At 33.0% G+C, this 16,853-nt stretch overlaps 2 protein-coding genes across 4 annotated transcripts; one reads left to right on the top strand and one right to left on the bottom strand.

Annotated features, from left to right (window-relative positions):
* The first annotated feature begins 430 nt into the window (after positions 1-430).
* LOC126673093 (transcription factor MYB8-like) lies at positions 431-3,483 on the top strand. The gene is made up of 3 exons (XM_050367070.2): positions 431-780; positions 1,281-1,410; positions 2,443-3,483. The coding sequence occupies exons 1-3, from the start codon at positions 648-650 to the stop codon at positions 3,161-3,163; spliced, it is 984 nt and encodes a 327-aa protein (XP_050223027.1). The 5' UTR covers positions 431-647; the 3' UTR covers positions 3,164-3,483.
* On the bottom strand, positions 2,211-15,133 carry LOC126673092 (uncharacterized). Of its 3 annotated transcripts, none has more exons than XM_050367068.2 (21): positions 14,891-15,133; positions 14,738-14,807; positions 14,597-14,639; positions 14,323-14,400; positions 14,157-14,241; positions 13,973-14,055; positions 13,668-13,725; positions 12,569-12,679; positions 11,041-11,098; positions 10,658-10,754; positions 9,596-9,631; positions 9,118-9,254; positions 8,000-8,070; positions 7,843-7,896; positions 7,457-7,599; positions 6,923-7,057; positions 6,232-6,426; positions 5,983-6,042; positions 4,778-5,029; positions 4,022-4,153; positions 2,211-3,026 (listed from the first exon to the last, which is right to left on the bottom strand). In XM_050367068.2, the coding sequence occupies exons 1-20, from the start codon at positions 15,009-15,011 to the stop codon at positions 4,025-4,027; spliced, it is 2,016 nt and encodes a 671-aa protein (XP_050223025.1). In that variant the 5' UTR covers positions 15,012-15,133; the 3' UTR covers positions 2,211-3,026; positions 4,022-4,024. The 3 variants fall into 3 exon arrangements, with proteins under 3 accessions (XP_050223025.1, XP_050223026.1, XP_050223024.1); XM_050367069.2 differs by having other exon boundaries at positions 2,211-2,863; XM_050367067.2 differs by lacking the exon at positions 2,211-3,026 and having other exon boundaries at positions 3,762-4,153; positions 14,891-15,132.
* Positions 15,134-16,853: the final 1,720 nt, after the last annotated feature.

Here is a 16,853-nt window from a genome sequence, read left to right as displayed (position 1 = left end):
TGCGTGATTAAAATGAGAAAACGTGTAAAGTTTGTAAATTTTTACGACATTAACCCTTTTTTTTATAATAGTCATTTTTTAATCTTTTTTGTGAATATTTTCATTGTGTCTTTCTCCATAGAGACTAAGGAGAGTTTTATTTTATGATTATATGTTAACAATACAGATTTAATTTTTTTAAACAAATTTAGTAGATAATCTGCGAATAATGCTTCATCTATTCTTATTCAAGCATTTTGTTCTATGTCAAATCAGCAAAAATACATTCTAACATTTGTAATTTCATTTAATATTTGATCAATGAGTATTTCAAAAGAAATTTCCACAAATAAAATACTAATATTCTAATAATGTTTAATACCAAAATAGCCATCATCATCAATGAACCAATGGACGGTCATTTACATAACATATTAACAATGTCGAATACCAACAAATTTATTGAGAAAGTAAAAAGATGCACTAAATAAATAGAAGTGAGCTAAGCCCACATGCCATTATATAGAAACCCCACTGGCACAGCAAGATAGAAAGCAAATTATGAGTATCAATCGATTGCATTGCTGACGGAAAATATATATCACTATGTGCTCCCTTCACCTTAATAACTGAAACAAACCGAACCTTGTAATAATTTGCATACAACAATGGGAAGAGCTCCATGCTGCAATGAAGCCGGAATCAAGAAAGGCGCATGGACTACCGATGAGGATAATAAACTCATTGCTTATATTCAAGAACACGGCGAAGGCGGCTGGCGTACCTTGCCTCAGAAAGCTGGTCAGTTTTCTTTCTTGAGCTCAAGAATGTTCGTCTTTCTCGAATGACTTAATTGCTTTAAAAATCAGAAATTTTATCGTGTTATTCAACATGAATTTTTGATTTTGGCAATTTAATACATGCAATATCATTTTGTTTGCAATTCAAAACACTGAACAATTTTTCATCACAAAGATACTGACGTGGAAACCAAAATAAATATTATTCTGACGTCCAGGTCATCATGTTTTTAACTGAAAATTATGTTTCGAATTGTAAAAATTTGAAAGTTGACGTTCGACAATATTAAAATTGAAAGTTTGTGTTATAATTGCAAAACACTCTTAAATTCGTGATTTTTAAAGCATTAAGCATTCTTGAATTCAAGAATGTCTATCGTTCTTGATGACTATTGCATATTATATTAAGTCAAGAATTTATAGAAAGGACAATGTCAGATACAGATTAGTACTTTCAAGATTGTAAAATGATGTAGTAATTATGATAATGATGATAAACAGGTCTCCAAAGATGTGGAAAAAGCTGCAGATTAAGGTGGGCTAATTACCTTAAGCCTGACATTAAAAGAGGAGGGTTCAGTGTAGATGAGGAGCAAGCCATCATTCGGCTTCATGCTTCTCTGGGCAACAGGTAATTTACTAATTATGTAATGTATTAAGTAGATTTCAATAAAATTTATACATCTAAAATTCACATACTATCACTTTATTTTTCTTTACTGTCATTTTTCCTCACTAAATCTTAGCTAATTAAATAAAAAATAAACAACTCCACAATAAAGAAGTAATCAAAGATTGAATTAGTCTTTCTTAAATATTATTCCGTCGTATCTTATTTATTGTGTTGTTTTCTTTCGTAAATTTTTATAAATAAAATAGTAGTAGCATATTTGAATATTCGTTTGCTTTGAATATTATTTACAAACGTTAACTGCAAAATTATTTGTATAAATTAATCAAATTAAATTTCTACATTAATTTGTAATTTAAAAGTTAAATAGTATAATAAAAAAAGTAAGTTAGTAGATAATAAAAATTAAATGAGAAATATCTCTTTAAGATATCCAAGATAACAAAAATAGTACCACTTTCATCCCACAAAAAAAAAGTAAAATTTAATTTGCACAAGAATTAGAAATGGTTGAAACTATTGAAGAATAAATTTAGTATTTTAAATTAATTATTCAAATTAATATAGCAAATTTGTTAATATAATTTAAAACGTCTAAAATAATAATCTTATCTTCTTTTATTATGAGACGACGAGTATGATTTTAAGAATATAGAATAATCATCTGGTGTCGATAAATGAAATAATTCGTATCTAGTGAATTATTAAACCAATAATTGAAGGTTGCGACATATGTCGTACTATGCAAAAAGTAAGAATCGGAATGATACACCATTCTCCACTTAAAAATTTATTCATGATTGAAAGAAAAATAACACCTTGACCCCCAAATTTACTAAAAATAATAAAAGCCTTATTAGTATAATAATTCAACTTGCAAAAATGAAAATACATTTATTGCCAAAAGTAGAGCTTTTGCTTTTGGGTGCTTTGGTCTCTTTTTTTATGATGGACCGTAAAATGCCAAAGCCTATAATGATCTTGTTCCTAATTATTAGCTCTCAATCATGTATGTTGTATTATTATTGCCAGGTGGTCAGCCATAGCCAGACATCTCCCAAAGAGAACAGACAACGAAATTAAGAATTATTGGAACACATATCTCAAGAAAAGAGTAACAGAATTACCTAATCATGACCCAGTTCCTGCTGCCCCATCCTCATCTGACCCTAGCCATTTGCCTGCTACCTCATCAAACCCTGCCTCTCCTCAGCTGCTCAACAAACCAGCTGCTGAGCTCACACCATCATTGTCAGATGGAGGCGGTGTAACTGCTGATGGTAAAGACAGTTCGTCGTCGCCTGTCACGCCAAGGCCTGTTTCTTCGTCAGCTAGGCTACTCAACAAAATGGCTTCACTGTCGTCTCGTTTTCACAGCCTTAACATGTTGAAGTCAATTTTGTCCAATTCGACGGATCAGAACAAATTCGAGGCTAGTGATTCGGCAATGAGCCTGCCAAACAATGACTCAAATGCGTCACCGTCTGTTTCTACTTCCAATAATGGTGTAGTAAGCGAACAGATATCTGTATTGGAGGATGATAATATTGATCCATTAGCAAATCCTTTTGATCTTGATCATCTCGACCTCTTCAGAGATTGGAACGGAAGTGACACTGACAGTGGTGCATTGGATTTTAGAACGTGTGATACATATAACTATAACATCGAATCTCCTATGTCAACATTCATGTTTTCCGAAGAATATTCTTTCCCGGACCTAATTGCAGAATCATATTCAGACATGCAGTAGTGAAGTTTTTAGCAATGATCACAACAGCAAGCTACGACTAAATGCCAGAATTTCCCCTTCCATTGATGTCATAAACACAGGACGGCCATGCAGAATTTTTATAAACTGAGGTCATAGATTTTGGTCCTGGTGAAGCTTCTCATATCATGTAATAAGTAGAAGTTGTGTGGTGAAGTGATTTAAGAGAAGTATGTACTATGTTTTTTTTTTTAGTACTATTACTAATCGGGAAATTTAGGTCTTCAGAGGTTGTGCAATGATGAGTAGTTGTCAGAATTAGTCCGATTGGATTGCAATAAACAATTTATATTTTTTGTTTATTGCAATTGCAAAGTACTTTCTAATATGCAGAGATAAGCAGATGAATACGGAATGAACAAAAAGAATATTTGACACAAGCAAATGATCTTATCACCCATAGGCAGCAGATTGGCTCTTCTCCCAATGCTTGCCCATAGGCTTTTGGGACAACTTCACCTTGCTTTATAAGTGCTTTAACCTATATAGGTTCCTAGATAATCAGGTTTGTATACATTCCTTTTTATAAAACTGTAAATTATCAAGGTCCAAGCGAACCAATAGCGTAAACATTGACAAGTGATAAACACGTATTGCACGTGAGAGAGTCGATTCAATTAGAAGATTGAATAGCATTTTGTTAAGCTTTAATGCGGTTCCTTGAAACAATGTTGATTAACTAACACAGAGTTTCTATGATTAAATATCCTCTCCAACCGAGGTTAAAAAGGGCTTAGCCCCTATAAAACTAAAAATCAAGAGTTTAACTTATACAATGGCTACTTTGTGATTATTTTAATTAGAAAAAACTGTCCCTATTTGCCAAAATAATTTTAATACCTGCTACTCGGAATCAGACTCTGAAAAAGGCATCTGCCGTGCATCTTTTGGTTCCGTGTCAGTCATGGAAGCAGGTACTTCCTTCTTGGAGGCATTTCTTTCTCTTTCTCTGCGTTTTTGAGTAGTTTCATCCTGTAAGAAGCATGGCAGAATTACTTGACCAATAGTAGCACACAAAAACATCGAGTTTCTATAGCATCAGCCCCTGCCTTCTCAGTGAGAAAATGGAAATTAGGGCAAAGTTCTGGGCTTTATCTTCTCCTCGGGCCGAACAGAGACGGATAATTTACTGAGTACTCGGTATAACTCACGCATTCGTGTACAAACCAGTGCAGACAAAGTAACACCTTTCCTGTACTATTCAAAATTCCCTATTTGATCTAGTAAGGGGAAGGGCAGACCCTCATTTTCATCCCCGAGCATTTTGAATTTCCTGTTTATTATTTATTAAAAAAATCCCATTATTTTAGTATCTCAAAAAATTAAAATCGTTTTTTTTTAAGTTCATCAGTATTTACTCCAAAAATTTCCCTTTCTTTTTCTTTTTTTGTTTGTCCACTAGTTGTTTTTTACGTAAAAGGATGGCCACATTTATAAATCAGATATAACACCTTAGAAATTACTAGATATCACGTGCATCAAGATAATTGTTGCAGTTATGGATAAGAGAAAGCTTCACCTAACTAACAATCTTTGCTTAGCAACAAAATTTAATCCATAGTCAATAAGTTACTTTGGCATAGATAACTCGCTCACCTCCAAGCTCGATTGACTTGGTTGGCTCTGATGAGCGGCTTGTTTCCTCATTAACCACATAGTACCGAAAGACATTAAAGCTCCCAAAAGTAGTATTGGACCAATCCTTGGATCTCCTATATGATCATTAATTTTGCTTCTGATTCCAAGGATCCTGTGCTTGATTCCCACACTTTTGGAAAGAATTCCTTGGGCACCTCTCGACCAGACAGGATCTGATGCTTCAGGAACAAGATCAGGAGTATTTGCTGTCTGCATTAAGAACAAATAAACATTTATGATCAGCTCGAACATTCACGAGAACTGTATCCATTAAACTCCACCAGCATTTTGCAATGAAATATTAGCCATTACACCACGTGACACGGACAATATTTCCACTTTGTTGAAGCTCCAAATTACAAATCTTCTAAAACAAATCCAAAACTCGGATATGCAGTTGTCATAATCACATCGTCAATATTTCAAAAAAGTTAGTGCCCCACAATAAAAAAATTTATGTCAGTGGAAATGTAAGTCATGTGGTTTGGGCCAAACATCTAGAGGGGCAGCCATGTGGTTTGGGCCAAACATCTAGAGGGGCAGTCATGTGTCCCTTTCTATTCCTTTGCTTGTCGTTACAGTGTCTGATGATTAAAGTTAAAGGTGAGTGTTTGGCTGGTTCAGTTCAAACTGAACTGGATGGGACCAAACTAATTAATCAAACTAGTTTTTTGGGTGATCCAAACCAAACAAATTAACAACACAAAACAGAATCAAACCACTGAATGACAGAATTACAAAAATAATAAAAACCGAACAAACTGAATAACCAAATGTTTAAAAAAGAAAGAACAAACCGAACTAACTACTCAGCTCGGTCGGTTTGGTTAATTAAGTCTATAATATATTTCTCATTGATATAAAATTAATGAAAAGTTTTTTAAAAAATAGGCCAATTTACTTTATTAAATTAGACCAAAATTTTCCAGCAACCAAACAGAACCTGCATCAGAAACCGAACAAACTGAACCAATTTAACCATAATTATTAAACTATCAAACCAAGCCAGCTCAGGTATTGATTCAATCGGTTTTTTCAGTCTAACTATAATTTGGCTCACCCCTAATAAAAGTAATTTAAAATAACCCTATTTCAAATGCAAGGTTAACACTTGGATGAAGATATTGCCAGAGGAATAGCTATAGAGTAAATTTGAAGCTTACAAAAAAGGGGAGATCCCTGGTTTCACCATCCCTCATTGTTTCTGAGATCCATTTAATGATCTGTGCCAGAATTAGCAAACAAGAAACATAATCAGAAAAACTATATCCACACAACAGTATTTCCTGCGGTTCAATATGTATCTTGATAAAAAATGACAAATAAATAAGCTCGTTAACATTATATAACAGAATTTATTTTTATTCAAAGTAATGAAACAGAACTAAAAATTCACCGAGAACTCTTAATACCTGTGGAATTTCATCTGAACCATTGTACCTTGCCACAAGCTGTGAAGCATGATCTGCATCCTCATTCATCATGTAATCTTGAGTAGCATTCCTTCTATAGCGCACCATGAATATCTTAGGTACATCAATCATATCCCTCCTTGGTCCGCATGTATCATAGCTGGTCTCAGAATGCAGATAAAAGAGACAATATTTCTGGATACGAACAAATAATGTCAGTGACTATGGAACAAAATAATCATTCACTATGCAAAGTAACTTCAAAAAATTGAAGCACGCATCTTTTCAGGCAATTCTAAATATCAAGGGCAGCCAAATCAAGAATTGTCTCGAAACATTTGAGATATTTGTATCACCATGTGCCATAAAAAACATGCTATTTCTTCTGTTCAATAATAATAATAATAAAATAATAAAAAATAACAGACTGTTCCAAAAATCGTCTCCTAAATGCCAGTTATTATTTCTTCACATTCAGAGTCTCAGAAGTCATGGCATTTTGCTCAAACAAATTATCTTGGTCCTTCTCAACCACTCAGAATTAATTTGCAAACAAAAAATCTAATACACTATGAATTATTTCACGACATTTATAGTCTTTATCATATTTGTTAACACAGTCTTAGTGTGTGTTAGCAGTTTTTAACTAAAAAGAAAAAATGTAATTGTGAACGGAAGTACGAGAACTTACTTCTTGGGCTTCTCCATCAAGCCAAACAAAGGTTAACCGCTTGTTTTGCAGTGCAGTCGCCAGCAATGATGATTGACCTTGATCAACATCACTTGGCTCTCCATTTAACAACAGTCCTTCTACCCTGCGAATTGTCTATGAACTCAAATAAATCACTCCATTAGATAACAAATGATGCTTGCATTCACAAGTTTATGAAAGTCATAATCAAAATCAAGTACGTGAAATCAGATGAATGTACAACTAAGATATAACCTATCCACGAAAAAACATATAGTTCAGCAACGTCAAAACAGGTAGATTTGAATCTCTTTTAGTAGTTACTCAAGTTCAAATATCATTAACCAACTCAGTGAAATTGTCAAATACACAAACATGAAAAACCATAGAGAATGCGGTGTGTACTATCAGATGGAGGTGCATGCACTTGGTAATTTCTGTCAATTCAACACTGTATTTTGATTTTGACTTTAAATATGGATTTATAAATTAAATAATTAGCCCATGAAAGATAATCGTGATAGAAATACTTACTTCACGGATTTCGTTGAGTTCTGGGCCCAGCCTTCCTGCTACAATAACACAATACCACGATAATGTATCATTTCCAGCACGAGAATGTCCTCGGGCATCACAACCAAGCTCCATAGATGTCACGCTTCTTAACTGAGGAAGGACTGAAATACAACTTGAAAAGTAATTAAAATGGTCCATAAAACTTATTCTCTCTGATGTATCTCCATAAATAACCTCAAAAATTTTCCATTTTTAACACAAAGTTTTCTATTATTCTAAAAGTCAACTTATCAGAAAAAAAAAACTACAAGTACATAGAAATGTCATTGACTAAAGCTGATTAATAACAGTTAAAAACAACATCAAGAAGTCAAAAAAACTAGCTAGAGATGGGAAAAAAATACCTTGCAGTTTATTCTTTTCCATGACATCTGAAAACCATGAATTGTTAAATGATCCTGCATCATAGCATACACCAATCAGCCTGGTTCGTGCGAAATAATTTTATCATCAAAATATAAGGCGGCAAAAGCGAACATGAAAGTTATATAGGTGAATTACCATGAAAAACAACAGGCTTAACCCTCGGATCTTTTAAGAACACAATAGCAGGAGCTGATTCCACCTCAAACCTAGAATTCATTTTTTTAAGACAAAATAAAATAATTCTATTAATAAAGACATCAAACGAAAGCATCTCTCAGAAAGCTATTAGCACACAGCAGTAAAAGTTTACAAATCACAAATCATAAAAAAGGAATTTCTTTACACCCAAAAGTGAAGGTCTGCAACTACTTTTCCTAACAATACCCCAAAAGATTTCTGCGTTTCAAAAGCCTACAGGTTCCCCTAGCTCCAATACAAGATAACTATGGGATTGGGATGCCAGGACTTTGAAAATTCAGCCCCAAATAAAACCCTCTTCATAGCCCATGCCTCATGTTCGTTATCCACATTTCAATACAAAACCATTCCATCGAAGTACTAAAAGGTTGTGATGCAATCATAATGCCAAAGGAAGATAACAACACTGTCTTTGCTAAGGAAGCTGGTTCATCAAATTGTTGATATTCTAACTTCCCCATGAATTGAATGAATAGTCAAAAGAAAAACATACTTCCAAAAGCGCATTCTGTTAGATATATGTTTCTCCTTCACCATTACACTTTGTTCAAAAGATCACATGATAAGAATTTATTGCAAGTTTTCTTTTTCATCATCAATATTAACTCACTCTTGTTCTCCTCGTACACCTGCACTTCAGACTAATTTTGAAGTTACTGACTATGTTCTATCTAGACTATCTCAATGTCCCAATCTTTCAGGAAACTTCTAGCAACCGGCACTGCGAGGATTATCATTTACACAACAATTGCTACCAGCACATGCTCAACACAATTCCAAAGAATTTTTAGGCAAATTCCAAGCCAGGAATCATGATAACAGAATGGGAGATCCATGACAGATTTCAAGGAAATTGCAGGCTAATAGGTTCCTCAAGGTATTTGTTATCGTAATAGAAGAAAAGTTAAAACACTGTACTCCGTCAAACGGTCAAAGAAGTGATATTTGCTCAAAAACGTATTAGTAGCACCAACATAGCATGCATAACCTACATGAAATTAAAAAAACAAAAAAGCAGCATACAATTAAGTGAAGGAGATAGAACATCCACATACGTATTCCACCAAAAAGAGAAATCTTCTTCTCTCCACAGAACAAATGCAAAAGAGGCATAATCCCGATACTTATTTGCAGTTTGTCGCACAAATGGCGTAGCACGCATTCCTTCTTTTGAGAAGAAAATGACTTTCACCTATAAGTCAGAAGCAAATACCATTTAGTGTTAACTAGGAGGCCGTAACTACCCAAAAAAACACACTTACTGAAAGGCTATTCTATATCAAAAGCATGTCAATTGAATGCTAAATTCAGTGTGTTTTTCTCTTTTCCTTTTGTACTTTTCCTCCCCAGACCCAATGACAGAAAGCCTCTCATATTTCATTCATAATATATACTTACCATAACTTAAACCCAAGGCCAAATGAGAACCATGAATGCCTTATTTCACAAGCAACCAAACTACTACAGTGGCCAAAATATTGACATTCATTACCACTTGTTGTCTCAAAGAAAGGAAGGAGAGCGACAAAATACCTTGTGAGGACCACTTTTTGCCAGAAAATTCTTTCCCTGGTAACATAAGATAGTTTCTCATCATTCCAGCAGCAGAGATATATGTGGACAAATGAAACACTTCATATTAAAAAACTGCTAAGACTTTTTTATATATATATATATATATATATATATATACACATATGCGTGTGTGTATATATATATAAAATAATGAAATAAACCAGAAACAAAATAATTGTACGCTTCGATATGGCCATGTTATCCATGTCAGACAAATTTAGTAAGCATTGTGACTTTGTGCAGATTGTCTGGTAAATTAACAATGTCCAAAAAATAATCCCAATGTATTAACTCTGATGAGGATTTCACCAATCATCTATTTAATCTCTATATTTATCTGTTCTTCCTTTTATCCCCACAGAATTTCATCTAGGACTGCATAACAGATTATCGCAACTACAAAACTTGCTTCACATGGCTCATTTACCTAACCTTAAAGTCAAGATTTCAAAGTATCCCATCTTCAAAGCAATATGGAAACAAGTTTGACAAAACAAACAAAATTCAACCCGTCCCTTTCTTTTATTCCTAACAAATGTGTTTTGAAAAATTACAGGCCTTTAAAGGAAATGAGATGAAGCCACAGGACTTGTAACATGATAACAGCACATGTTTAGCAAACCAGAGAGGAAACTAAACAGTTTCGATTGACTGCTCCAAAGAAAGGGCCCACCTATTAATACTTGGTTATAATACTTAAGTCTTACTTTTGCTCCTTCCACCTAGTCTAGTCCAGACTTATCATTTGGCATGCAATGCCTCATTAGGAGAAATAATAATAAATAGTTGAAAAAGTCACTTAGAGAAATTCTACAATTTTGGTACATCTGCAGCAAAAAAAATTCCAACTGAATGCTGCTGATAAAATGGATGCTTAAGCAAACATGAAAAAATTGCAAGTCCTTAATCCTTAATGACACAAGTGCTGATGTTCTATACTTTTTTACGTTTTAAATGAGAATTTAAGAAAAAAGAATTCCAATCAAAAAATATAATGAAATAAAGTGGGATCCAAATTACCAGCGTCTCTTTTGAATAATACAAAATGCGAGGTAAACTGAGCACAACGGAAGCAAACCAATCAGTAACTGCATCGACCGAGAGATCTCCCTCATACCTAACACAAAAGACGAACTTTAGAGCCATGCCAAACAGTATTCACACAGGAAGATGCATGTCTAAAAGTGCATAAGCTACCTACAAAAAGACGTAATTAACATGTAAAAGCATTCAACATAAAACAATTTCCGGTGCATAAACCTTCCAGAAAATTTTGAATGTAAAAGTATACCTTGACCAGCCATGATCACTCTTCATTCAAAAAATACAAATTATTTTTCTTTCTAATGGAAAATTATGCATATCTGGTCATTTTCTAATACAATCTCTAATTGCTAACTCACCTCATAAGACATTCTGAAGTTTTACACCCAGGTGGAAAAGCAACAACCGAGGGAAGCCCTACAATCATTATAACAGGTCAAAGGCAAGAAACAGAAGCAGCAGTACGCTTAAAAGCACATAATAAATAACAATGTAATTTGCAGAGGAAAAATAAATTTAAACGTTCAGTTCCATGAGATTTACGTGTTGAGCCATAAACTGAATTGAACCAAGAAACGTAGTAGAACATTGTAAGCAATTTGAATTACATTAAAATCCCTGATTTAGTGTGCCGAACACTTTGGTCCCCACATTTTCATAAAATTTACATGACCATTCACACAGGGAATCATATGAATCGGACCTTCCATATGTTCCCAATTAGATCAATGTAATTTTTAGTAGCAACAGCCAACCTGTCACTGAAAGTTGAGGATAAAATTATTCTGTAAAATTAAATTTAAATGACAAACCACTGTATAGTGTATAACTTGAGGGACTAGAGTGTTGTATATTATCTGGGGATATACAACTCAGTAAGGGGCATATGTTAGTCATTTCACCCCTGGACAACACTCATATGTAAAATCTCAGTAGTCAGTACCGATTCAAAAAAACAAGGAGAAAAAGTGTAATTTGGGCTAAATCTCAAGGACTTGGATGTAATTTGCAATATTAACCCTAATAAAGCAGCTCTGAACTCTGAAGTTTGACATGAGTAGTCTTAACTCTTAATGCATACTGATGCCTTCAATTATTTTGGCATAAATAGCTGAGGGGCATATGTTAGCCATATCACCCCTCACTTACACTCATATGTTAAACATCAGCAGTACTTCTGAATTGCAAGGAGATAAGTGTTGATCGGGCTAAATGTCAAAGACTCGGATGCAATTTCCAAAATAAAAATAAAAATTATAAAAGCAGCTCTGAAGTTTGATATGAGGGTAAATCTCTGATTTTAAAATGTACTAATGCCTCCAATTGTCAAGCTAATCATTAATCGAATCCTTTTATGCTATTCAAAAAAACAAAATGTAGTGGTGCAAATAGCAGCACAGTAATGGCGAGCAAAAAATGTGTTTACCGCAGTCAGGACCAATAATTATTTGAGAGAAATTACATAAGAGATCTACAAAAAACAAAAATTACTATAATATCACTAATAAGCCCTCTAGTAAATCCAAACTATGCAAACACCTTATTATCCCATGAGGAGAAGTAGCAAATAAACACACAGCCTCTTAGCATCGTTGTAGTTACAGCATGTAATACAAACCAAAGCATACAGCACTCCAGCTATAAAACAATAACTGATATCAAAGTTCTTGATTCTATTTAAATTGATTTAACCCAACCTCTTATTTATTTATTTATCAGAAATCGATAATGAATTCCCATTTGACCCTTCACTTATAGCATTTATCTAATCTCTGAACTTTGTCCATTTTATGATTTTTCACACTGAAAACAGTTTACCTATCAGTTTAGCAGAAAAATTGCACTTGAGCTAAGGACATGTATTTTGACTAGAAGTAAAACACTTACCAGTCCTGAAAAAGAGTTGTCCTGTTGGCTTTTTCTCAGCAAGAGATACAGCAAGTTGAACCTCGCCAAGTTCAACCATACCAGTATTTGCAACCCCATCTAATAAAGAAGCTGAATGCACACAAACAGTAGAGGTCATAAACCAGAGCAATACTTGATTGCGTACTAAATGACAAACAGTCATGCTAATTCCTATCAAAAGCATTCAACATAGGACATCATAAAAATAATAACAAAGAAAAGGTTGATTTTAATGAACATTATTATGGAAACATGTGAACATCATAAGAAGAGAAACCTTTGTTATCCTTCAGTTATGTGCCAATGCTTCATTAAAATTGGGAAATTATATTATTATCTGATTTCATTCTCTATTCTCTCTGCTCACAGATGTAATACGTAAAAGTTAAATGCAGCACATTCAACATAAAAGGTGTTACATCTATTTTTAGACCTCTAAAGAAAGCAAGTGAAAAGCATATGAGCAATTTATACTGGCAATACGTACTTAACTACGCCAACTTTTCACAGGCAGTAAACAAAGAAGCTCTGGTTGTATATAGTTTTACTGTGACTGTCTAAACAAACAGGGTGGACCAAGACGAGAAGAGCAATAATAATTGTCACTATCTGAATTTTTTAGTGCAAAAAATCGATGAAAAAAGAGGTCAGACTGTCGATGATAATTTTGCGATATTTATAGCAACTTTGAGCCATCAGCCAATTAATTATAGGGTTACCAATTGCAAGACAAAACAATGGCTGGGTATCAAATACATGCAGCAAAAGTAAGCCAAAGAGATCTTCATTGACATTCCACATTGTCATGAAGCACAAATTGATAGAGCATAAAGCCATTAAACATGCATATAACATTTAACAGGTATAGATACTGTGCAAGAATGGATGGGAGCCAAATTTTTACAAAGGGTAATTTACATAATCTATCACACAATCAATAAAAAGAAAGCATGTGGAAGTCCGTAAATGGACGGAAAAGCTACCAGAAACGAGCGAAGTATGAGCCGGCATGTAATAAAAGAGAGCTTTCAAATGTTTTGACTACAAAATTTTGATACTTCGGCAAATAAAGACATACCAATTTGTTTCCAGGAATTATAGAGTTGGGCAGAGCGGTTGCTCCCAAGTGAATACACCTATGATAAAATGTCAACTCAAAATTGTCAAATGAAGTGTATAAATAATTTTACTTGGAATTACACTAAAAAGAAATCCATTGACAGAACAAAGTTAATAATGAGGAAGAAAAAAGAAACTCGAGTGACTCAAGTAATTCATGAAACTGATTGTATTTTGTTGAATTTATTTTACAGAGAAGAAAGTATAGGATAGTATATTCTGATTAAAAAAGTTAATTTTAAACACAAGAAAAGATATTTCTACCTGTATAAGCAATGGCTTAGAATCACTGAACATAGACGAAGTATCCTCAGTTCTGATGGGATTAAGAGCATGATCTACAGGATCTACTCGAAACATAAAAAAGTGCATTCATCAGATCACTTCAAATTTTAGAACTTAAAATTTAAAAGTTAAAAATACTTATAAAAAGGTAATATTAACGAACCAGGTGATAAAGCTTCAAGTATGGGAGGGCGTATCTGTGTAAAGTTTTCACCAACATATTGTTCTTTGAGCTTGTCAAGAACATGCTGTGCCATGCAAATTCTCAATCATCAATGAAACAATATGACATTAAAAAAATTCGTGGATATAGTTAAATTAGCACTCACAAGTTGCTCATCAACGCCGAAAATATCGTAGTCCCTTTTCCATAAAGGATTGGTCAACAATTCATATGCATATTGAATCTGAGAGAACAAAAAACGAAATCATTCATCAACAAACATATCGGCAAGTCTAGCAAAATCATATTGAGTTGAACGAATCGCATTGTAGCAACTACGAGACTTCCAAACATGAGAAATTAAATAACTAAATTATACAATTACTATATTTTCTTTCCCAAACACTGACAAAAAAACAATATCAAAAAAAAAAAATAACCTCTAAAAATTCAACAGCAGTAGGAACCTCAGTGCCTGCATTCCTGTAATAAACACAAATTCCCCGTTTAATCAAGTTTGCCAGTCAACGTGTAAACAAAATATATAGTCAACATTTAAAATTACATGTATGATTAATTACCACGCGGAAGAAAGCTTCTCGTACGCATTCTTTACTTCTTCGACAGGACTATACCTTTCAATCTTCAAAACTGCCGCGAAAAACAACGAAATTAAACCTAAAAAACCTTTTCAAAAAATCATTAAAATTCAACGATAATTATGGAAAACGGACCATCGTAATGCGAAGGAGGAAAAGAGCGAGGGAGAACGACGAGCTGATAGAAAATAGAGATCGCTAATAGAAGGAGAGGCACAGCATAGGCTTTGACCGCCGATGGAATTTTAGTATCCATCGCTAAATCTTTTTGTTTGTTGCTAAACAGACACTGGAAACTGGACACTATCAATGGTTTATATACAAAAGAGTTGGGAGTGAAGTCTTAAGTTCGAAACTGTAGGAAAAAGGAGATTTTGTTTTTATAGGATTGGGTTTGCTATTGATAAGCCATAATCCTTATTTTATAAATTTTTAATTTTGATTTCAATAAAAAATACTGCAAAAGTTGTAGTAATTAATTTTTTTTTCCTAATGATAGCATTCATTAACGAATAGTAAATTACAATTCAAAAGTCATATAAAAAAGAGAAAATTAGGAAAAATACTCTCTTTTTAAAAATAATAGGATTTCTTACCTCAAGAAGGAAAAGATAGACAAAATACCTCACCCTTTTACTATAATTATTTTTTTACTCTAAGACATATTTATATTATAATTATACCTACTTTTTATTATTATTTTACTCTAATTATATTTTTTTACTCTAATAATATACCACCTGTTACTCTTTTTTTTCCTTTCTCTTTCCTTTCTCTTTTTTCTTCTTTCTCTTCTCTGCTTTCTTTTTTTTTCGTCATTTTTCTTCTTCTTCTTCTTCTTCTTCTTCTTCTTTATTTTTCTTTTCTTCTCCATTTTTATTCTTTTTTTCATCATCGTTCCTTCATCGATCCGTTGTCGCTCCGCCATCGTTTCGTCGTCGCTCCGCCGTTCTTTCATATTTGATTTTAGCGATTTTTTTCTTAATTCGTGGTGATAAATACAATTCATTTTAACTTTCAGATCTAAATAAATTAATCTTGATTTTTTCAATTTTAGATCTAAAAAGCTGCATGAAAAATGATTTTATGATGAAAAAAACGATTTTCTGCAAACAAAACAGCATCTGATTATCATATGAGTATCACTGCATTATCATCACATTATCATAACACTGCAGAAAAAATTATTTTTTTTATAAAAAAACAGCCTCTGATTATCATATGAGTATCACGCTATTATCATGTAGTTATCATAACATTGCAGGGGAAAAAATTCTGCATAAAATAATGTTTGATTATAAAATCGTTATCATAATATTATCATATTTCGTTATCATAACATTATCATATGATACCGAGATGATATTTATGGTATCAAGATGATAATGTTATGATAATATCTATGATTATGTTATGATAAAACAATATTTGATTATCATGTCAGTATCAGTATATTATCATGTTGTTATCATAACACTGCAGTAAGATAACTAGATGATAATGAAATATGATAATGTTATGATAATATCTATGATTATGTTATGATAAAACAGTATCTGATTATCATCTCAGTATCAGTAATTATCATGTTGTTATCATAACACTGCAGTAAGATACCTAGATGATAATGAAATATGATAAGATTATGATAATTGGATGATAACGTGCGCAAAAATATAATTACAAAAGGATTTATGATAACCAGATGATAACGGAGTAAAATCATAAATATTTTTAAACCCAGAGTAAAAACATAAATCTGAAAAAAACGTGAGGTATTTTCTGCAACTTTTCTGTGTTGAGGTAAAATGTGCAAATATTTTTATTTTTGGAGTAAATACCTAAATTTCCCTATAAAAAATTAATATATGATCTTTCAATTTTGATCTAAAATACTAACAAACCACTCAAAATACAAATAAAAAATAAATTGAAATTAGACAAATATAAACGTCGATTTTGCATGAAAGAACTGAACGAGAACTTGAGAGCGAAGTTCCATTGGAGCGGTTCTCAATTTGTCCTTCCAATTTAACCGGCAGTCCACTTGATCCGTTAAAATTTCTAAAAAATTAAAAGAATACCCATCCAAAAATCT

The sequence above is a fragment of the Mercurialis annua genome, linkage group LG3 (genome assembly GCF_937616625.2).
Source record: "Mercurialis annua linkage group LG3, ddMerAnnu1.2, whole genome shotgun sequence".
Classification (NCBI taxonomy): domain Eukaryota; kingdom Viridiplantae; phylum Streptophyta; class Magnoliopsida; order Malpighiales; family Euphorbiaceae; genus Mercurialis; species Mercurialis annua.
Note: the sequence above shows the minus strand (reverse complement) of the source record. Positions and strands in the feature narration are given on the sequence as shown.